The following is a 16,513-nucleotide window of genomic DNA, read 5'->3' on the forward strand; positions in this document are numbered from 1 at the left end:
GATCATCCATACATAAAAAAAAAAAATCAATAAGGAAACATTGGTCCTAAATGACACATTAGACCAAATGGACTTAACAGACATATACAGAACATTCCATCCGAAAGCAACAGAACACATTCTTCTCAAGCACACATGGTGCATTCTCTAGGATAGATCATATGTCAGGCCACAAAACAAGTATTAATAAATTTAAGAAGATTGAAATCATGCCAAACATCTTATCTGACTGTAATGATATGACTAGAAATCAATTATAAAAAGAAAACTGGAAAATTCACAAATATGTGCAGATTAAACAATATGCTATTGAACAACCAATGGATCCAAGAAGAAATCAAAAGAGAAATCAAAAAATACCTTGAGATAAACAAAAATGAAAACAGAACAAACTGAAACTTATGAGAAGCAGCAAAAGCAGTTCTAAGAGGGAAGTTCATAATGATAAATGTTTACATCAAGAAATGAGAAAAGTCTCAAATAACCTAACTTTGCACCTCAAGGAACTAGAAAAAGAAGGACAAATGAAGCCCAAAGTTAGTAGAAGGAAGGAAATAACAAAGATCAGAGAGGAAATAAATGAAATGGAGACTAAAAAGATAATAGAAAAGATCAATGAAAATAAGAGCTGGTTTTTTTAAAAAGATAAATAAAATTGACAAACCTTTAGTTAGACTCATCAACAAGAAAAGAGAGAAAATTCAAATATATAAAATCAGAAATGAAAGAGGAGACGTTATAACTGATACCACAGAAAAACACAAAGGATCATAAGAGACTAAAATAAATAATTATATATCAAGAAATCAGACCACCTATAAGAAATGGATAAATTCCTAGAAACATACAATCTACCAAGACTGAATTATAAAAAAATAGAAAATATGAACAGACCAATTACTAGTAAAAAGATTGAATCAATAATCAAAAACCCCTAAACAAACAAAAGAGCAGGACCAGATGGCTTTGCTGGTGAATTCTACCAAACATTTAAAGAAGAATTAATACTATCCTTCTCAAATGCTTCCAAAAAACAGAAGAGGAGGGAACACTTCCAAACTCATTTTATGAGGCCAGCAGCACGCTGATACTAAAACCAGACAAGGATGCCACAAGGAAAGAAAATTAGAGGCCAACATCCCTGAAGAACATTAATGCAATATAAGCAAACCAAATTCAACAATATATTAAAAGGATCATACACCATGATCAAGTGGGATTTGTTCCAGGGACACAAGGATGGGTCAACACGCACAAATCAATCAATGTGATACATCACATTAACAAAATGAAGGATAAAAATCATATGATCATCTCAATAGTTGCAGAAAAAACATTTGATGAAATTTAACATCCATTTATGTTAAAAACTGTCAACAAAGTCAGCATAGAGGGAATGTACCTCAACATAGTAAAGACCATACATGACAAGGCTGCAGCTAACAAGATGCTAAATGGTGAAAAGCTGAAAGCATTTCCTCTAAGTTCAGGAAGAAGACAAAGATGCCCACTCTTGCCACGTTTATTCAACAAAGTATTGGAAGTCATAGCCAGAGCAATTAGGCAAGAAAAAGAAATAGAAGCCATCTAAATTGCAAAGGAAGAAGTAAAACTCTATTTGCAGATGACATGGTATTATATATAGAAAACTCTAAAGACTCCACCAAAAAACTGTTAGAACTGATACACAAACGGAAAGATACTCCCTGCTCATGGATTGGGAGAATTAATACCGTTCAAATGTCCATACTATCAAAAGCAACCTAGAGGGGCCAGCCCCGTGGCGTAGCAGTTAAGTGGGCGCGCTGTGCTGCTGGTGGCCCGGGTTTGGATCCCGGGCGTGCACCAATGCACCACTTGTTAGGACATGCTGTGGTGGCGTCCCATATAAAGTAGAGGAAGATGGGCATGGATATTAGCCCAGAGCCAGTCTTCCTCAGCAGAAAAGAGGAAGATAGGCATGGATGTTAGCTCAGAGCTGATCTTCCTCACACACACCAAAAAAAAAAGCAACCTACAGATTCAATGCAATCCCTAGCAAAATTCCAATGGCGTTTTTCACAGAAATAGAACAAACAATCCTAAAATTTGTATGGAAACATAAAAGACCTCAAATAGCCAAAGCAATCTTGAGAATGAAAAACAAAGCTGGAGGCACCATGCTCCCTGATTTCAAACTATATTTCAAAGCTATAGTAATCAGAACAGTATGGAATTCACATAAAAACAGACACATAGATCAATGGAACAGAATAGAGAGCCCCCAAATAAACCAATGCATGTATGGTCAATTAATTTATGACAAAGGAGCCAAGAATATATAATGGGGAAAGGACAAACTCTTCAATAAAAATTGTTGGGAAAACTGGGCAGCTACATGCAAAAGAATGAAACTGGACCACTATCTAAAACCATACACAAAAACTAACTCAAAATAGGTTAAAGACCCAAAACCATAAAACTCCTAGAAAACATAGGTGGTAAGCTCCTTGACATTGGTCTTGGCCATAATTTTTTGGATTTGACACCAACAGCAAATGCAACAAAAGGAAAACAAACAAGTGAGAATACAACAAACTAAAAAGCTTCTGTACAGCAAAGGAAACCATCAACAAAATGAAAAGGCAACCTACCAAATGGGAGACAATATTTGCAAATCATATATCTGATTGATAAGGGGTTAATATCCAAAATACATAAAGAACTCATACAACTCTAGGGCAAAAAAAACAATCCAATTAGAAAATGGGCAGAGGATCTGAATAGACATTTTTCCAAAAAAGACATGCAGATGGCCAAAAGGAACATGAAGTTGTGCTCAACATCACCAATCATCAGGGAAATGCCAACCAAAACCACAACAATGTATCATCTCACACCAGTTTGAATGGCTATTATGAAAAAGACAAGAAATAAGTGTTGGTGAGGATGTGGAGAAAAGGGAACGCTTGTGCACTGTTGCTGGGAATGTAAGTTGGTGCAGTCATGATGGAAAACATATGGAGTTTCCTCAAAAATTAAAAATAGAACCACCATATGATGCAGTAATTCCACTTGTAGGTATTTATCTGAAGAAAACGAAAATACTACCTTGAAAAGACATGCTCTCCCATGTTCATTGCAGCATTATTTACAATAGCCAAGATATGGAAGCAACCTTAGTGTCCATCAATGGATGAATGGATAAAGAAATGTGGTATATATACACAATGGAATATTATTCACCCATAAAAAAGAATGAAATCTTGCCATTTGCAAGAACATGGATGGACCCTGATGGCATCACGTTAAGTGAAATAAGTCAGACAGAGAAAGACAAATATTGTATGATTCCACTTACATGTGAAATCTAACAACAGAAAAACAAAAAACAAGGGCTGGCCCAGTGGCGTAGTGGTTAAGTTTGCGCGCTCCGCTTCAGCGGCCCGGGGTTTGCGGGTTCGGATCCTGGCGCGGACCGATGCACCGCTTGTCAAGCCATGCTGTGGTGGCATTCCATATAAAGTAGAGGAAGATGGGCACAGATGTCAGCTCAGGGCTAATCTTCCTCACAAAAAAAATAAAAACAACAAAAAAAAAACCAAAAACTGAGCTCATAGATACAGAGAACAGACTGGAGATTGTCAGAGGTAGGGGCTGGGGAGTGGGTGAAATGGGTGAAGGGAATCAAAAGGTACAAACTTCTAGTCATAAAATAAATAAGACATGGGGATGTAATGTACAGCCTGGTGGCTATAGTTAATAATATTGTATTGCATATTTGAAAGTTGCTAAAAGAGTAGGTCTTGAAAGTACTCATCACAAGAAAAAAAATTTTATAACTGTGTGAGGTGATGGATGTTAACTAGACTTATTATGGTGATCACTTTGCAATATATACAAATATTGAATCATTATGTTGTACACCTGAAACTAATATAATGTTATATGTCAATTATATTCAATTAAAAAAAAACCCATTCTGAATCCAAATCTGTGTTCTTAACCCATTGTATAATACTGCCTTCCTGTTCATTTCCAGGAGTTTAGGAACCCGATGTTTAAAAATGAACGTATTCTGTGCAGCATTCATTGTTTGCTGCCATTTGCTCTGGGCCAGCACATTGGTTTTATGTGGTCTGCCTTGTGCCAGCTTTTCTTTGGACACACCTGTTAATGACTATGCTTTTCATAATTAGGGTGCTGTTCAGTCTCAGAATTCCAAGCGGTATACATTAAGTGGTAGCAAGAGATGAATGACCACTGGAAATTGATGACCTCTCTGATTGCCTTTAGGTAGTAATACAATAGAGAACCTCTTTTCCTTACAGCATCTCTCAAGTATACAAATGGGGCATATAATACAGGGCCACTCTAGGAAATCCAATCCATCACTTGCCCTAAAACCTGGTTCATTTACCTTAAGATCATTTTGGATCTAAAAGTTTACTCTTGTAAAGTGCTTTGAAGAGTGTTGACTCATAATTGATTATTTTTCCCTTCATGCCATTCCTGACGTACATCATAAGCCCACTAGGGATATCCTGGCTGGGCAATTAATCTCTTTATATTTCACTTATTATGTAATATTATTTCCTTAGAATCACTGCCACAATTCATGTCAAATACTGCCATATTGGGGCCATCATTCTTTTTTCTCTCCTACCACTTTTTCCATTTGCTAAATTCTATAGGAGATTTTACAGTTGATACTGCAAAATTCTATTACAAAATAGCTGTGTAAACACAGAATGAGAAAAGTCCATTCTACTTGCTAACACATAAATGCAATCTGCCCAAGATAGAAAACTGGAGATAGGTTTAATGTGCAAAAATACAAAACAAAAACCCCTCCAAAAATCCTTAATATGCATTTTAATAATCAAGGGAGAAGAAAACAATAAACAAATATAAACTCAGTTTGGAGGAAGGAACCTCTAAACATATTTGGGAATGATTCTATCATTTTATTGGGCTAGAAAATTCCACATCTCCAAATGAATTTCTAATAGCTTACTAAAGAAATCCTTCATTAATTAGTGAGAAACCTTTTATAGGACTGTACACCACAGAAACAATGATAGAGACACGCACACACACAGAAAAGTGAATGTCCATTTCCAAAGTTGTAACTAATCCTGAAACAAAAGGTTGGCTGCAGGAAGGAAACCCAAAGACCATGTGTTTCTATTAAAGCCTCCTGACTCCAGGGCAGTAATAGCATTAGGGTCTCTCTCTTCTGGCATAAAAGAACATCTCTAAAATGATTGGAGGTGACTGCAGTTAAATGTGAACATTTAAATAGTACAAGGAGAAGCCAATGCTGTGAAATAGACAACTCTAGATTATCTCAGCTACTCCGAGAGCTTTTAATACAGATAATCACAGTAAACTCTGGATAGATGAACTCCTTAGGGCAGAGAGATTTATATTCATAGTCCTGACCCTTGCACATAAACGCCAGGCAAACTAGTATGTGCCCCCTGAGGGGCAGTCTGCTCCTGTGGGGAGGAGCATTTTACCACTGATATTCTTTAGAATTGCTGGTGCATGGTGATAATAAAGATCAGAGTCACTTTTAGTCAGTTTTATAACTGTCTTAAATTCTCAACAGATAATACACCCCTTACGTCTGCACCCCTTTTGGTACACAAATACCAGATTTAACAGTGTTTATTTCTCTGGGATCTCTTGACACATAAGAGCCAGGTAGTGACACCTGCTGATGGATCAACTCTGGTCAGGGCAGCACAGCCCAGTCCCCATTTTTCCATTGCCCCTGAGTCCACGATCCTGTGTGTCTCCATGGCAAGGGCAATGAGCAGGGCCTGAAGAGAAGAGGGAAGGAGAGAGGAAGGTCCTGGGAACTCAGTAGATTATGAACAAGTGAAAGTATCTAGAAACCAGGGTCTACTTTATCTGAATGTTTTCTATCAACTCTACCTTGTTGACCAACATTTGATTTCTGGATAAAACCCTGGCAACCATTATATTCATGGTGCATGCTGGACCGGGATGCTCTTTAACAAAACTGTTATCCTGATTCATTGTGACCTTGCCACCATGCTGGATATACCTCCCTGATTACCGGACCACTGTGGCAACATAGATGAATGACACCACAGAATTAGGGAAAAGAGACCAAACTGTGTGGTCAAAAATGGATCTCCAGAATGTGTAACTTTCCCTGACTGGTGGGCAAATTCTGGCAAATGTACACTTTATCCCTGCCTTCTGCAGTGCGCCTCCTTTGCCCTAGGCTGCCCTCAGTACTTAAATGGTACATACCCTTACAATTAATTACAGAATGTCTGGGTTAATTTATTCAACCATCAGGAGATGGTTAGAAATGGACGTTAGTCCTAGACTTTCCCTCAGGCCTGGTTCTTCTGCAGATGGATAGGGCATTGAGAAAGATGACTTTATCAGAAGATCGGAGATGTATCCATGGCTGGGCAGGAAGCTGGGGTGGTTATCAAACAGATCTTTCGTTACTGAGTCAAGTACTCTGTAGGGCTCCGTCATGGCTACACAGGCTACTGCAAAGCTGTTCAGTGTCCCAGTCCATGCTGCATTTGTACTCTCCCTTATTTTATGTTACAAACAAGCTTCCTATGTTAGCATGAAGAGGGAAACAGGCCATGTTGGCAAGAGAAGCTGAGACCACCTGAAAAGACCTTTGTTAACATCGTAATTGCTATGTTTTACACATCAAGAAAGTTTTCTTTTTCCTTAGCTCTTGGCCTCACCCGGGGCCGAATATCATCATTCATTTTCTTTAGTGGTAACCAGTTTAGCTGGCACAGGCCAAGCTCAATGTCTTGCCTGCACTGAAAATTAAATTTAGGGTAAACTCAGAAAAAAGATAACTAAGGAAACCTGTCTCCTCTTATGACTATGCAATTTAACCCACTGCACGTGGACAAGGCTGGCTTATTTATGGCCAAAGGAAGTAAGGGAAGCTGGTTAGAGATGTGGATCCTATATTTTGAAACATCAATCAATAGGTGTCATGTTTTACTTTGTATTTATATCTAAATATTTATTCTTTATTTTTTATCCTTGAATTATTACCTCTCAAATGGCAATCTTGAGAACTGGAATACACGTAGACAACTTGAAGCATAGAATGACAAGAAAAAGAATGATGTGGATATATGAGTGTGAAATACTCTTTGGCCAAAATATACCCCATCATATTGTTTACACAGCAACTCAAATTACAGAAAGAAAGTTCTCACCTGGAGTCTTGAAGTTCCTCAGTTGAGAGGGAGTGTCATAAACTTCAAGGATCCAGTCACCGGCAGCTCGTTCTCCCCAGCAATGAATGGTCATGAACTCCCAGTTCTTAAATCCTTCCATGGAATGATCAAAAAGCCTGAGAGAGAACCATAAACCATTGTTTGGTATGGTATTTAAAATCCAGTGAAGGTCAAGTCAAAGACCATGATCAAAGATCTTTTTGTATCCATCATCATGTTCAGCTCATGTTCATGTTCACTGGAGGCTGTATTCATTCTGGACATCACGAATTGGTAGATCCAAACATGTATCATTGTTCTACCATTGGGAATCAGGCATGGGGCTGGCCATGCAGTAGCAAATCTAGAAGGGATAACCATTTGGGTATCAGGGAAACTAGGTTAAGACTCTACCCACAAGACTGATAGTACCAAGTGTTGAAGATGTGGTGCAACTACAACTAACCACACTGCTGATGGGAATGCAAGATGGTACAGCTGCTCTGGAAAACAGTCTGACAGATCTTACCACACAACTCAACAATCCCTTCCTAGATACTTACCCAAAAGAAGTGAAGACATATGTCCACACAATGAACTCCACATGATTGTTCACAGCAGCCTTATTTATAATTGTCAAAAACTGTTAACAACTCAAATGTCTTTCAATAGGTGAATGGGTAAACAAATTATGGTATATTCATACAATGAAATACTACCCAGTAATAAAAACCAATGAACTACTAATAAACACAACATGAATGAATTTCAAAAGCATTAAGCTGAGTGAAAGAAGTCAGACACAAGAGACTATGTGCTATATGATTCAATTTATATGACATTCTAGAAAAGACACAGAAACAGACCAGTGGTCATCAGGGACTATGAGGGAAGGGCACAATGGAAATTTTAGGGTGATGGAACTGTTTCATATATTGAAAGTAATGGTGTATGGTTATACAACTACATGGAGTTGTCAAAACTCATTAAATTATTCACAATAGAAAGTGAATTGTATTGTATGTAAATTATACCTTAGTAAAAAGTCTCTGCCCACTAATCTTATCCAGTTCAGGGAGTTATGCCTAGAACTCCAGCCTAGATTCTTCTCTTCCAGCCCTTCCAGTGATTTTCTAAGTTCCTAATTCTCTATATGAAATTTCTTTCTGCTGAAAATAGCTAGAAGTATTTGTTCCCTGTGATGTAATCCTGAGGGCTACAAAATACGAAGGAAAAAAAAATAAGGAAACAGAATCCTCATCAAGAATAAAGAGATATCAACAGATAATGTATAAAACCAGCCCATAAACATATAAGCATATCATCTATATAGGCATATAATGTAGATTTGACTACCTGAAGAAATATCCAAAAAATCTCTGTAGAGATGGGACCTAGAGAGTGGAAAGCGAAAGATGGGGCAAGAGACAGATATTTTTTTAGTACTTTTCTTTTTTAAATTACATGCATCTATTATTTTTATTGAAAAAAATAATAAAATAAGAAAAAGAATTTGAGAGCCCAAGAGGCAAACAGAAGGAAAAAATATCTCTAGCATTGTCTTAGGAGCAACCATGTCCAGTTACTGGGACATATCTGTCCTTCAGTGGAGAAAAATGCAAAGGTGGTGGCAAATGGGTGTTGATGGCTAGTCAGAACATGCAATCAACTCTCCTATCTTTAATTTCATGTTCACTAAGCAAATTGGTGGTTATTATTTGACCTTCTATGCAGATCTTCCCATTGCAAGAAAACGTGCCCTTCTAAAAAAAAAACAACCAGTTTAATCTCCTTGTAACTTAATATATACAAATTCTGATTTTTTAAAAAAATGTTCTATCAGTGTGTTTGAGGCTCTGTCTGAAATGCCAGCTGGGTCCTAACGCTGGAGGGTTGGGTGGCACAATTGTGGATGCATTAGGTAAATGACTGACACTCAGCAGTATTCCCGAGAGAAAAATGTTAAACAGGAAAATCACCTGCTACATGTTCCTGAGCCCTGGAAAGAAGAAAAATGAAAATTATTTATCAACATTCTCAAAGTGTCCCAAGATCAGAAAATATGGGAAATGCTGAGTTAAAGTTGAGCAGATTCCTTCACTGGAGAACATTTCAGATCTTTGGAATATTCAAATATGTTTTCGTAATCTCCATAATGGGGTTAATGGTAGGCAATGATTTTCAAACCTTATATGGACAGGAAGCTCTTTTCCTTTTTTGAGAATATCTGTATACTATCTGTAAAGGTTACCTCTGAACAGAGGGGTGTGACATTTCGATGAGGACCGTACTGGATCTGGTGGCCTTTCCCCATGATAACAGGGATGGAAATAGTGGTTCCTTATATGAATGTTTCCCCACCACAACTGATCTTCAATAGAGTAAGGATGGTACATTTTTTGGAGATCCTACAATCCACTACCACAATACGGCTCATTTCACGTTTATGGCTTAAACTGGACTTGGCCAGGAAGAAATTGCCGGGTCATTATATAGTTGACTTACATACACAGTCCTTCACGTAAAACCCAGAAAGTACATATGCTGGGTAAAAAGGAGACACAGAGGTGCAAGAAAAAGAGCTTTTTCAAATTGCCCTTCCTGCCAGAGACATGTTACTGAAGACAGTATGTTGACATAGAAATGGATGGAGGTGGGAAACCAGTCTAGAACCACTTCTTAGCCCACACTTCTAATTTAGGCTCTAATTCATTGAGGCCATTGTGCCATCTGAGGGCACTGAAGCAGTAACTTGTCACTTAATACCTTTCCAAGAGTGCCGAACTTAAAAGCAATTCCCAAACAGTTTAGACAGAACATTTGGCTCATTGCCTCATGTCCAAAAACTACAAAGGAGACTTGAGGCTGCCATCACATGAGGGGCAGTCCTGTTTCCACAACCTCAGCCAACTTTTAATTACTCATGGGTCAATTATTTGACTGCTGGATTAGCAGACCCTATGTTTCTTCCCTTCCACCCTTTCCTGTCCACCTTTGAAAATCATTCCATTGCTATCAATCACTTTTAAATCACATTTGGAGCAAAACTTAAACATAAACTGGGTGCCAAGAAGAAATATTCATAAAGCAGCATTTATGATTTCAAAGCCCAAATATAAATGGGCTTTGTCTATCTGGCTAACCAGTTTCCCACCCTGGCCTCTTCACTTGATGTAGTGCTGGAATGATCATTAATTTCATGTGGACATAAAAGTTGAAGAGAGGAATTAAAATGCAGCCAAACACAATCATTACATTTTGCTAAAAGAGTTGATGGGGAAAGAAATAGACACTGCGTGGTAGTGTTGTTTCAACTAGCTACACGTTCACTTTTCTAATCTCACCCTGCCCTTTATTTTAATTCTGATTCAATACTTAAACTATTCCCTATTTTTAGCACTGTAATATTTAAAAATACTGCATCATCCGCATATAACAAGGTTACGTTGCTAGTAGACTAGATTTGTGTTGCAAAGAACATATTTAGTAAAGACAATCAAGTATCAAACCACTGGACACCCGCGAAGGAGATTCTAATTGTGTGGTCTCTATTTATCGACTAAAAAGTCCAAGGCCCGGTTTGAACGTCTGTGCTGTGCCAACAGTGAAGAAACCAGACACATGCCAACATTATTAGTGCGGATAAAATGTCAATAAAGCAGGGCAGTGTGCTGAAAGCTGGAGTAGATTAACTCCATGCCCGTATCCACATCTCCTGTTGCAGTGAAACCCTGTTCTGTCAAAGTCAACTTCATAATCATGTGCTCGATGAAATGATATACACATGCGGTGGCACAAATTATGCATCCAGTTATTAAAATGGTGCCCCACTGCCCTATCCCCGTGAGTGGTTTTCAAATAAATTACTTTGGATGAAGCCTGGTAGAAAAGACTGCCATTGAGTAGTACATCCTTTTGAGGAATTAACTCAGGAAATAATTCACATAATTACTGTAAGCGTTTTTTCCCCCCTTTCACTTAAAGAGTCTAGCCAATGTGTCAAGGCTACAACATTCTTCTGTGATATTACAGCAACTAAATAACAAGACATTTTATAAATACTGACAGCTCTGTGTTATCATATAATTCTGTCTAAAATTGTAAATGGATCTTAATTTCAGAATCATCCACTACTACCCAAACAGTATTTATGTTCGCCACAGATTTAGACATTAGGCCAATATTTTTGGAAGTTTTCTCTCTCTCTTTTTTAATTTTAATTTTTTTATTTATTTTTTAGTGCTTCACCACAGTTTAAGGTAGAGCTTATAGAATGCTTGAAGCACTCATTTGGCTCAATTGTAATAAGTTTTTGATTTTCTTTAGATATTTGGCTTTTGTAAGTTTTAAATAATTTGCTTCTGAAATAGGGTATATAAAACCCACTATTTGGTTTTCCTATATCCCCTAATTTAAATCACTTATTTAAGAAAGGTTGAGAGAAAGGTACTGGGGTTCTAGATGTTTGGAATACCTAAAAAGATGAGGGTTTTTTTCAAACTTGCAATATGCATACTATTACTAACTTACTCACCAACCCCAAAATGCATTCCGTCTGGTGGGTATATGATGTTAAGTACTTAATCTTGAAGATTTACTCCATTTCATAGTAGATAGCTTTAATCTAAGTATCTGTTTTATATTATAAACTCCTTCGTAAATTACTTGCATAGTATCCAGCAGCATACCACTCACAACTCTTTTTTTTTTTTTTTTTTTTTTTTTTTTTTTTTTTGTGAGGAGATCAGCCCTGAGCTAACATCCGCCAATTCTCCTCTTTTTTTGCTGAGGAAGACGGCCCTGGGCTAACATCTGTGCCTATCTTCCTCCACTTTATATGGGACGCCGCCACAGCATGGCTTACCAAGCAGTGCGTCGGTGCGCGCCCGGGATCCGAACCAGCGAACCCCGGGCCGCCGCAGCGGAGCGCGCGCACTTAACCGCTTGCGCCACCGGGCCAGCCCCACTCACAACTCTTTTGATGACATGAAAATAACAACAATGTGTATGAAAAAGCTGCATGAGCTCTTAAATCGGTGCTATTTAACGTGTGGTCTGTGGACAGGCAGCTTCCACATCACCTAGGAGCTTACTAGAAATGCAGATTCATGGACCTCACCCAGACCAACAGAATCAGACTCTCTAATAGAGGGCCCAAACACCTATGTCTGATAGAATCATTCACCAGGTGCTTTGAAAAGCACTGTGTCAATAAAGGTTAGCACTTACTAAGTGCTTACTACGTTAGGAGCTGTGCTAAGGACTTGCTGTATATCTTACTTAATACTTGTAACAATCCTGTGTGGCAAATACTATTATGTCTATTTTCTAGATGAAAGAATCACTTTTCCAAAGTCAAACATAAAAACTGGTAAAATCAAGACAAACCCAGCTCTGTCTAACTCCAAAGGCGGTCCCTTCTTTTGAATGGAAGAAGAGGGTTCTTATGGTGAGGCCTTACTGGCATGTACAACTTTCACTGCAAAAGTGTAATTTTTACTGCAAGCCACAAATACATTTATATAGCATGACACTTTACAAATGTCAGTAGTCTGTCGTTGGGCACTTGGGTAGGGCAGCGACAAAAATGATTCAAATAGAAACACTACATTTTAAGCATAGTTAATTATAGAACCCTATAGGTTTTGCAGACTAGAAAGTGTACCTTCTCTCTACTTACGACCATAATTAGAAGCAGAGATATTCATCTGTAATCAAATTTAGAAAGGGAGGCAAAGTTTCAGCTTTCAGTCAGAGGCCAAAATTTGGAACAGAGAGCCACTACAGCTAAACTAAATCTAAACCTCAATGAGTTGGGGGAGGGAGAGAGTTAGGGGAAAAAAAAAAGGAAGACAGCTTTTCATAATTCTAACAAACACAGCTGAAGGAAGAATCTGATGGGACAAGCTTTTGTTTGAAAATTTTTACATCGACAGAATTTGAATATGTCATAGAATAAAGGCTTACATCTAAAGTTGTTTTCGTCTAAAAACATTTTAAAGGGATGCAAGCCCACCTAGCTTTCCCCGACATGCCACACCACCATGTTCTCCCCAGACGTAAACCATTTGGGCTGATTATTCAGTTTAGCATTTTGTTAGGCAGAGTGTTCAGGCCAAGAGGAAGCCAGAAAGGGTGGGAGGGCAGGTGAAAACAAAGGGAAGAGAAGGAACTGACCATTTGTCCATTCCCAGGACTGCTCTGTTTACTCAGGGCTCCCACCCACTACATTATCAACCTGGCTGGCCAGGGGTGCTTGCATGCTGGGCGAATGGCGCACGAAGCTCAAGCTGGACTAGTTCTGAATGCGGCTGCGTGCCTTCCAGGTCTCAGCACCTGCAGATGCTTGGGTAAACTGCTCTTCCTCCAACAGCTGTTCTCCACAGGAGTTCCAGCAAGTGCCCATCAACCGGAACAGGGAGGCACTGAGGGGCTCCAGACGGCCCACAAAGACAGAGTGTTCAGCGACTTGGTGGAAAATCGATTCTTAAGGAACTGCTGTGGTGAGGGGATCAACAATACTGAAGAAATTCCTTACTGACATGTCTAGGAAAATAAAGACTTCTGGGAAGCTGACCATGGCCCCTTTATTTCCTTTGGGAATTTACTCTTATGGAGAGTATTTTCAAGTGCAAGACTAGGACACATATTTTGTCAATACTGAAAAGGAGAACAGTCACAGATGATAAGGGAGGGGCACGTGCTGTCATCTCAGGTCTCCTTCCTGGTTTATCCTCATGTCTGTGTGTCTAGTTTTTGCATCATAAAGAGGAGATGACACTGGGTGAGGCTTGGATCCTGAGTCTGAGGTGGATCTCAGCATCCTTCCTTCTCACAGCAGCCAAAGCACAGACCACAGTGAAGAGAGTCACGCTTCATGGAGGAATAAGAGAGATCGAATGGGGACGACTCTTTGTCACCACAGCTCTACCACCTCATCTCAAATGACCCCCACTAGGGAAACTTTATGTTTTAAACATTTCAGAATTCCTATTTTTTAACTGCACAGTGTTCTTTGCTTTACATGGTCCTCCTTAGAAATCTTGACTTCTCTGAAAGAAAGATAAGTGTCCAACAGGGGAACTATTTATTGCTCTCAATAATCTCTGACACACAAATTCCCTCTAAAACCTGACCTAGTCGTCTTTTCCTTGAGGAAAAGTATCATTGCCTGGCAGGCCACATGGACACCAGGGGCAAAGCAGGCCTTCCTGTCACCCCTCCCACCTCTTCTCTAAGCTTCTTGCCCTCGGCTCCCGATCCTGGGAATATGCTTTGAAACAGAGCTGAGGTGAGAGGACACAAGGATTCCTTGCCACTAGGTCAAAGACTGAGAGATTTCGAGTAGAGATTTCCTCTCATAAAACTAAAGCATCAGAATATGCCAGAAGGAAAAAATGCCAAAAGAAACCATCTTTCCTCAGCTGCCTCCGTAGGAGGGATGCTACTAGTACCACAAGGACAGGGGCGCCAGGCCCTGGAAGGTGGCCAGAAGTGGTTTTGGGACCCGGTGCAGCTGTTTCACATTTAAAGGATCAGCCACTCAGAGCAATGTTTGGGGGGAGCTGATGAATTCCTAACAACCTCTACATCTCTCAGTGCCTCCACCCCCTTCCTCCACTTCAATCTGTCTACCTCTTCTTGGTGGCTTCTTATTATCAGCCCTGAGATGGCAAATATACAAAAGAGCAGTATTTAAGAAGATGCTCCAGACTGAGAAGATGTACTTGAGTGCAAATCTTTTTCCCAGGGGGTCTTGGTGGGGAGATGGAGATAAACCTCGTGACCACCGAGCGTCTGGAATGCCTGTTTCTTTTCTCTGACACAAGTCATGCAGTGCTCTTGGGTTCAGCACTTTGCAAAGAGTAAAGCAGATGTCCACTGTTGAAGAATGCATGCAAGACTGAAGCCAGTGACACTGTAATCCACCAAATGCCTGTGATGGAATCCATAGCTCCTCTGCTCACAAGTTTCCTCACTGAAGTCATTTCGGGGGAAGCCAACAAGAAATACCGAAATATGCAGGAAGAGCCCAGTAAGGATGAAGAGACTGAGTTTTCCAAGCAAACAGCAACTGCAGAGGGACTGTTTTTCTACAACAGAGGGGCTCGAGGGATAAGAGCTGCACATGTGTGAAGCAAACTTTAGTACTTCATGGTGTATCACCAGGTTATTCTTTCAAGTTCCATGCAGATGAATGACAGTTACAGGTTCTGGTCACCAATTCTGACATGTAGGTGTTGTGTGTGTAGGGGGGTGGTTCCCCACACTGACAAGCAACTCTCCAACACAAGTGTGTCCTACGATTTCACTCAATTCTGACACTATCTACTTTGAGATAGCATCAGATCCCAGATGTTAAGGGTTCAGCCCTACAAGACCGCCACCTCCCCTTTTCTTAAGACCCCAGTCGCAAGTCCCGTGCTTCCAATCAACCAGCTGTAGATTGGAGGTTCCAACAACCCCCTCCTTGGGTTCACTTAATTTGCTAGAGGGACTCACAGAACTCAGAGAAACATTTTACTTACTAAATTACCCATTTATTATAACAAGACGTAACTCAGGAACAGCCAGATGGAAGAGATGCATAGGGCAAGGTACAGGGAAAGAATGCAGAGCTTCCATGCCCTCTCCAGGGCACCATTCTCCCCGAATCTCCACGTGTTCATCAACTCAGAACCTCTCCAAACCATGTCCTTTTGGGTTTTTATGGAGGCTTTATTACATAGGCATGATTGATTATATCATCGGCCACTGGTGACTGAACTCAATCTCCAGCCCCTCTCCCCTCCCCTGAGGTCAGGGTTGGGGATGCGAGGATGGGGGCGTGGAACTGAAAGTTCCAACCCTCTAATCACACAGTTGGCTTCACTGGCAACCAGCCCATCTTTAGGTGCTTTCCAAAAGTCACCTCTTTAACATAACAAAAGACACCTTTGTTGCTCTCATCACTTAGGAAATTCCAAGGGTTTTAGGAGCTCTGTGCTGCAAACAGGGACTCAGACCAAATATATATTTCTTATTATAAATCACAATATCACATGGTAAAGAAAAGGAAAAAAAAACAGCAGAAAAAAGGCTTTCCCTGGCTTCAGTAACAACAGCAGGTGTGACCTCCATTAATCTTGTAATTGCGCATCTGAAGGCCTTGTTTGCTGGAAAGAAGCAACAGGCAGGCAGTGGCAATTACCTGGCAGGTGGCAGCTGAGACCTCTGTCTGTGGAGGGAGGAGGGCCTGCCCAGCCATCTGATGCCAAAGCAGCCTTCCGTTCTTTGCACCTGCATATACTTAT

The 16,513-nt window shown here is 39.8% G+C and overlaps 1 protein-coding gene across 5 annotated transcripts in view; it reads right to left on the reverse strand.

Moving 5' to 3' along the window:
• Window positions 1-16,513, reverse strand: part of PCSK5 (proprotein convertase subtilisin/kexin type 5) — a 448,916-nt gene that overhangs the window by 186,340 nt on the left and 246,063 nt on the right. For all 5 annotated transcript variants that reach the window (XM_058565628.1, XM_058565627.1, XM_058565629.1 and 2 more), the window contains exon 13: window positions 7,221-7,357. In XM_058565628.1, coding sequence (XP_058421611.1) covers window positions 7,221-7,357 — 137 coding nt within the window. The remainder of the gene's footprint in view (window positions 1-7,220; window positions 7,358-16,513) is intronic.

This window comes from Diceros bicornis, chromosome 22, assembly GCF_020826845.1.
Source record: "Diceros bicornis minor isolate mBicDic1 chromosome 22, mDicBic1.mat.cur, whole genome shotgun sequence".
Classification (NCBI taxonomy): Eukaryota; Metazoa; Chordata; class Mammalia; order Perissodactyla; family Rhinocerotidae; genus Diceros; species Diceros bicornis.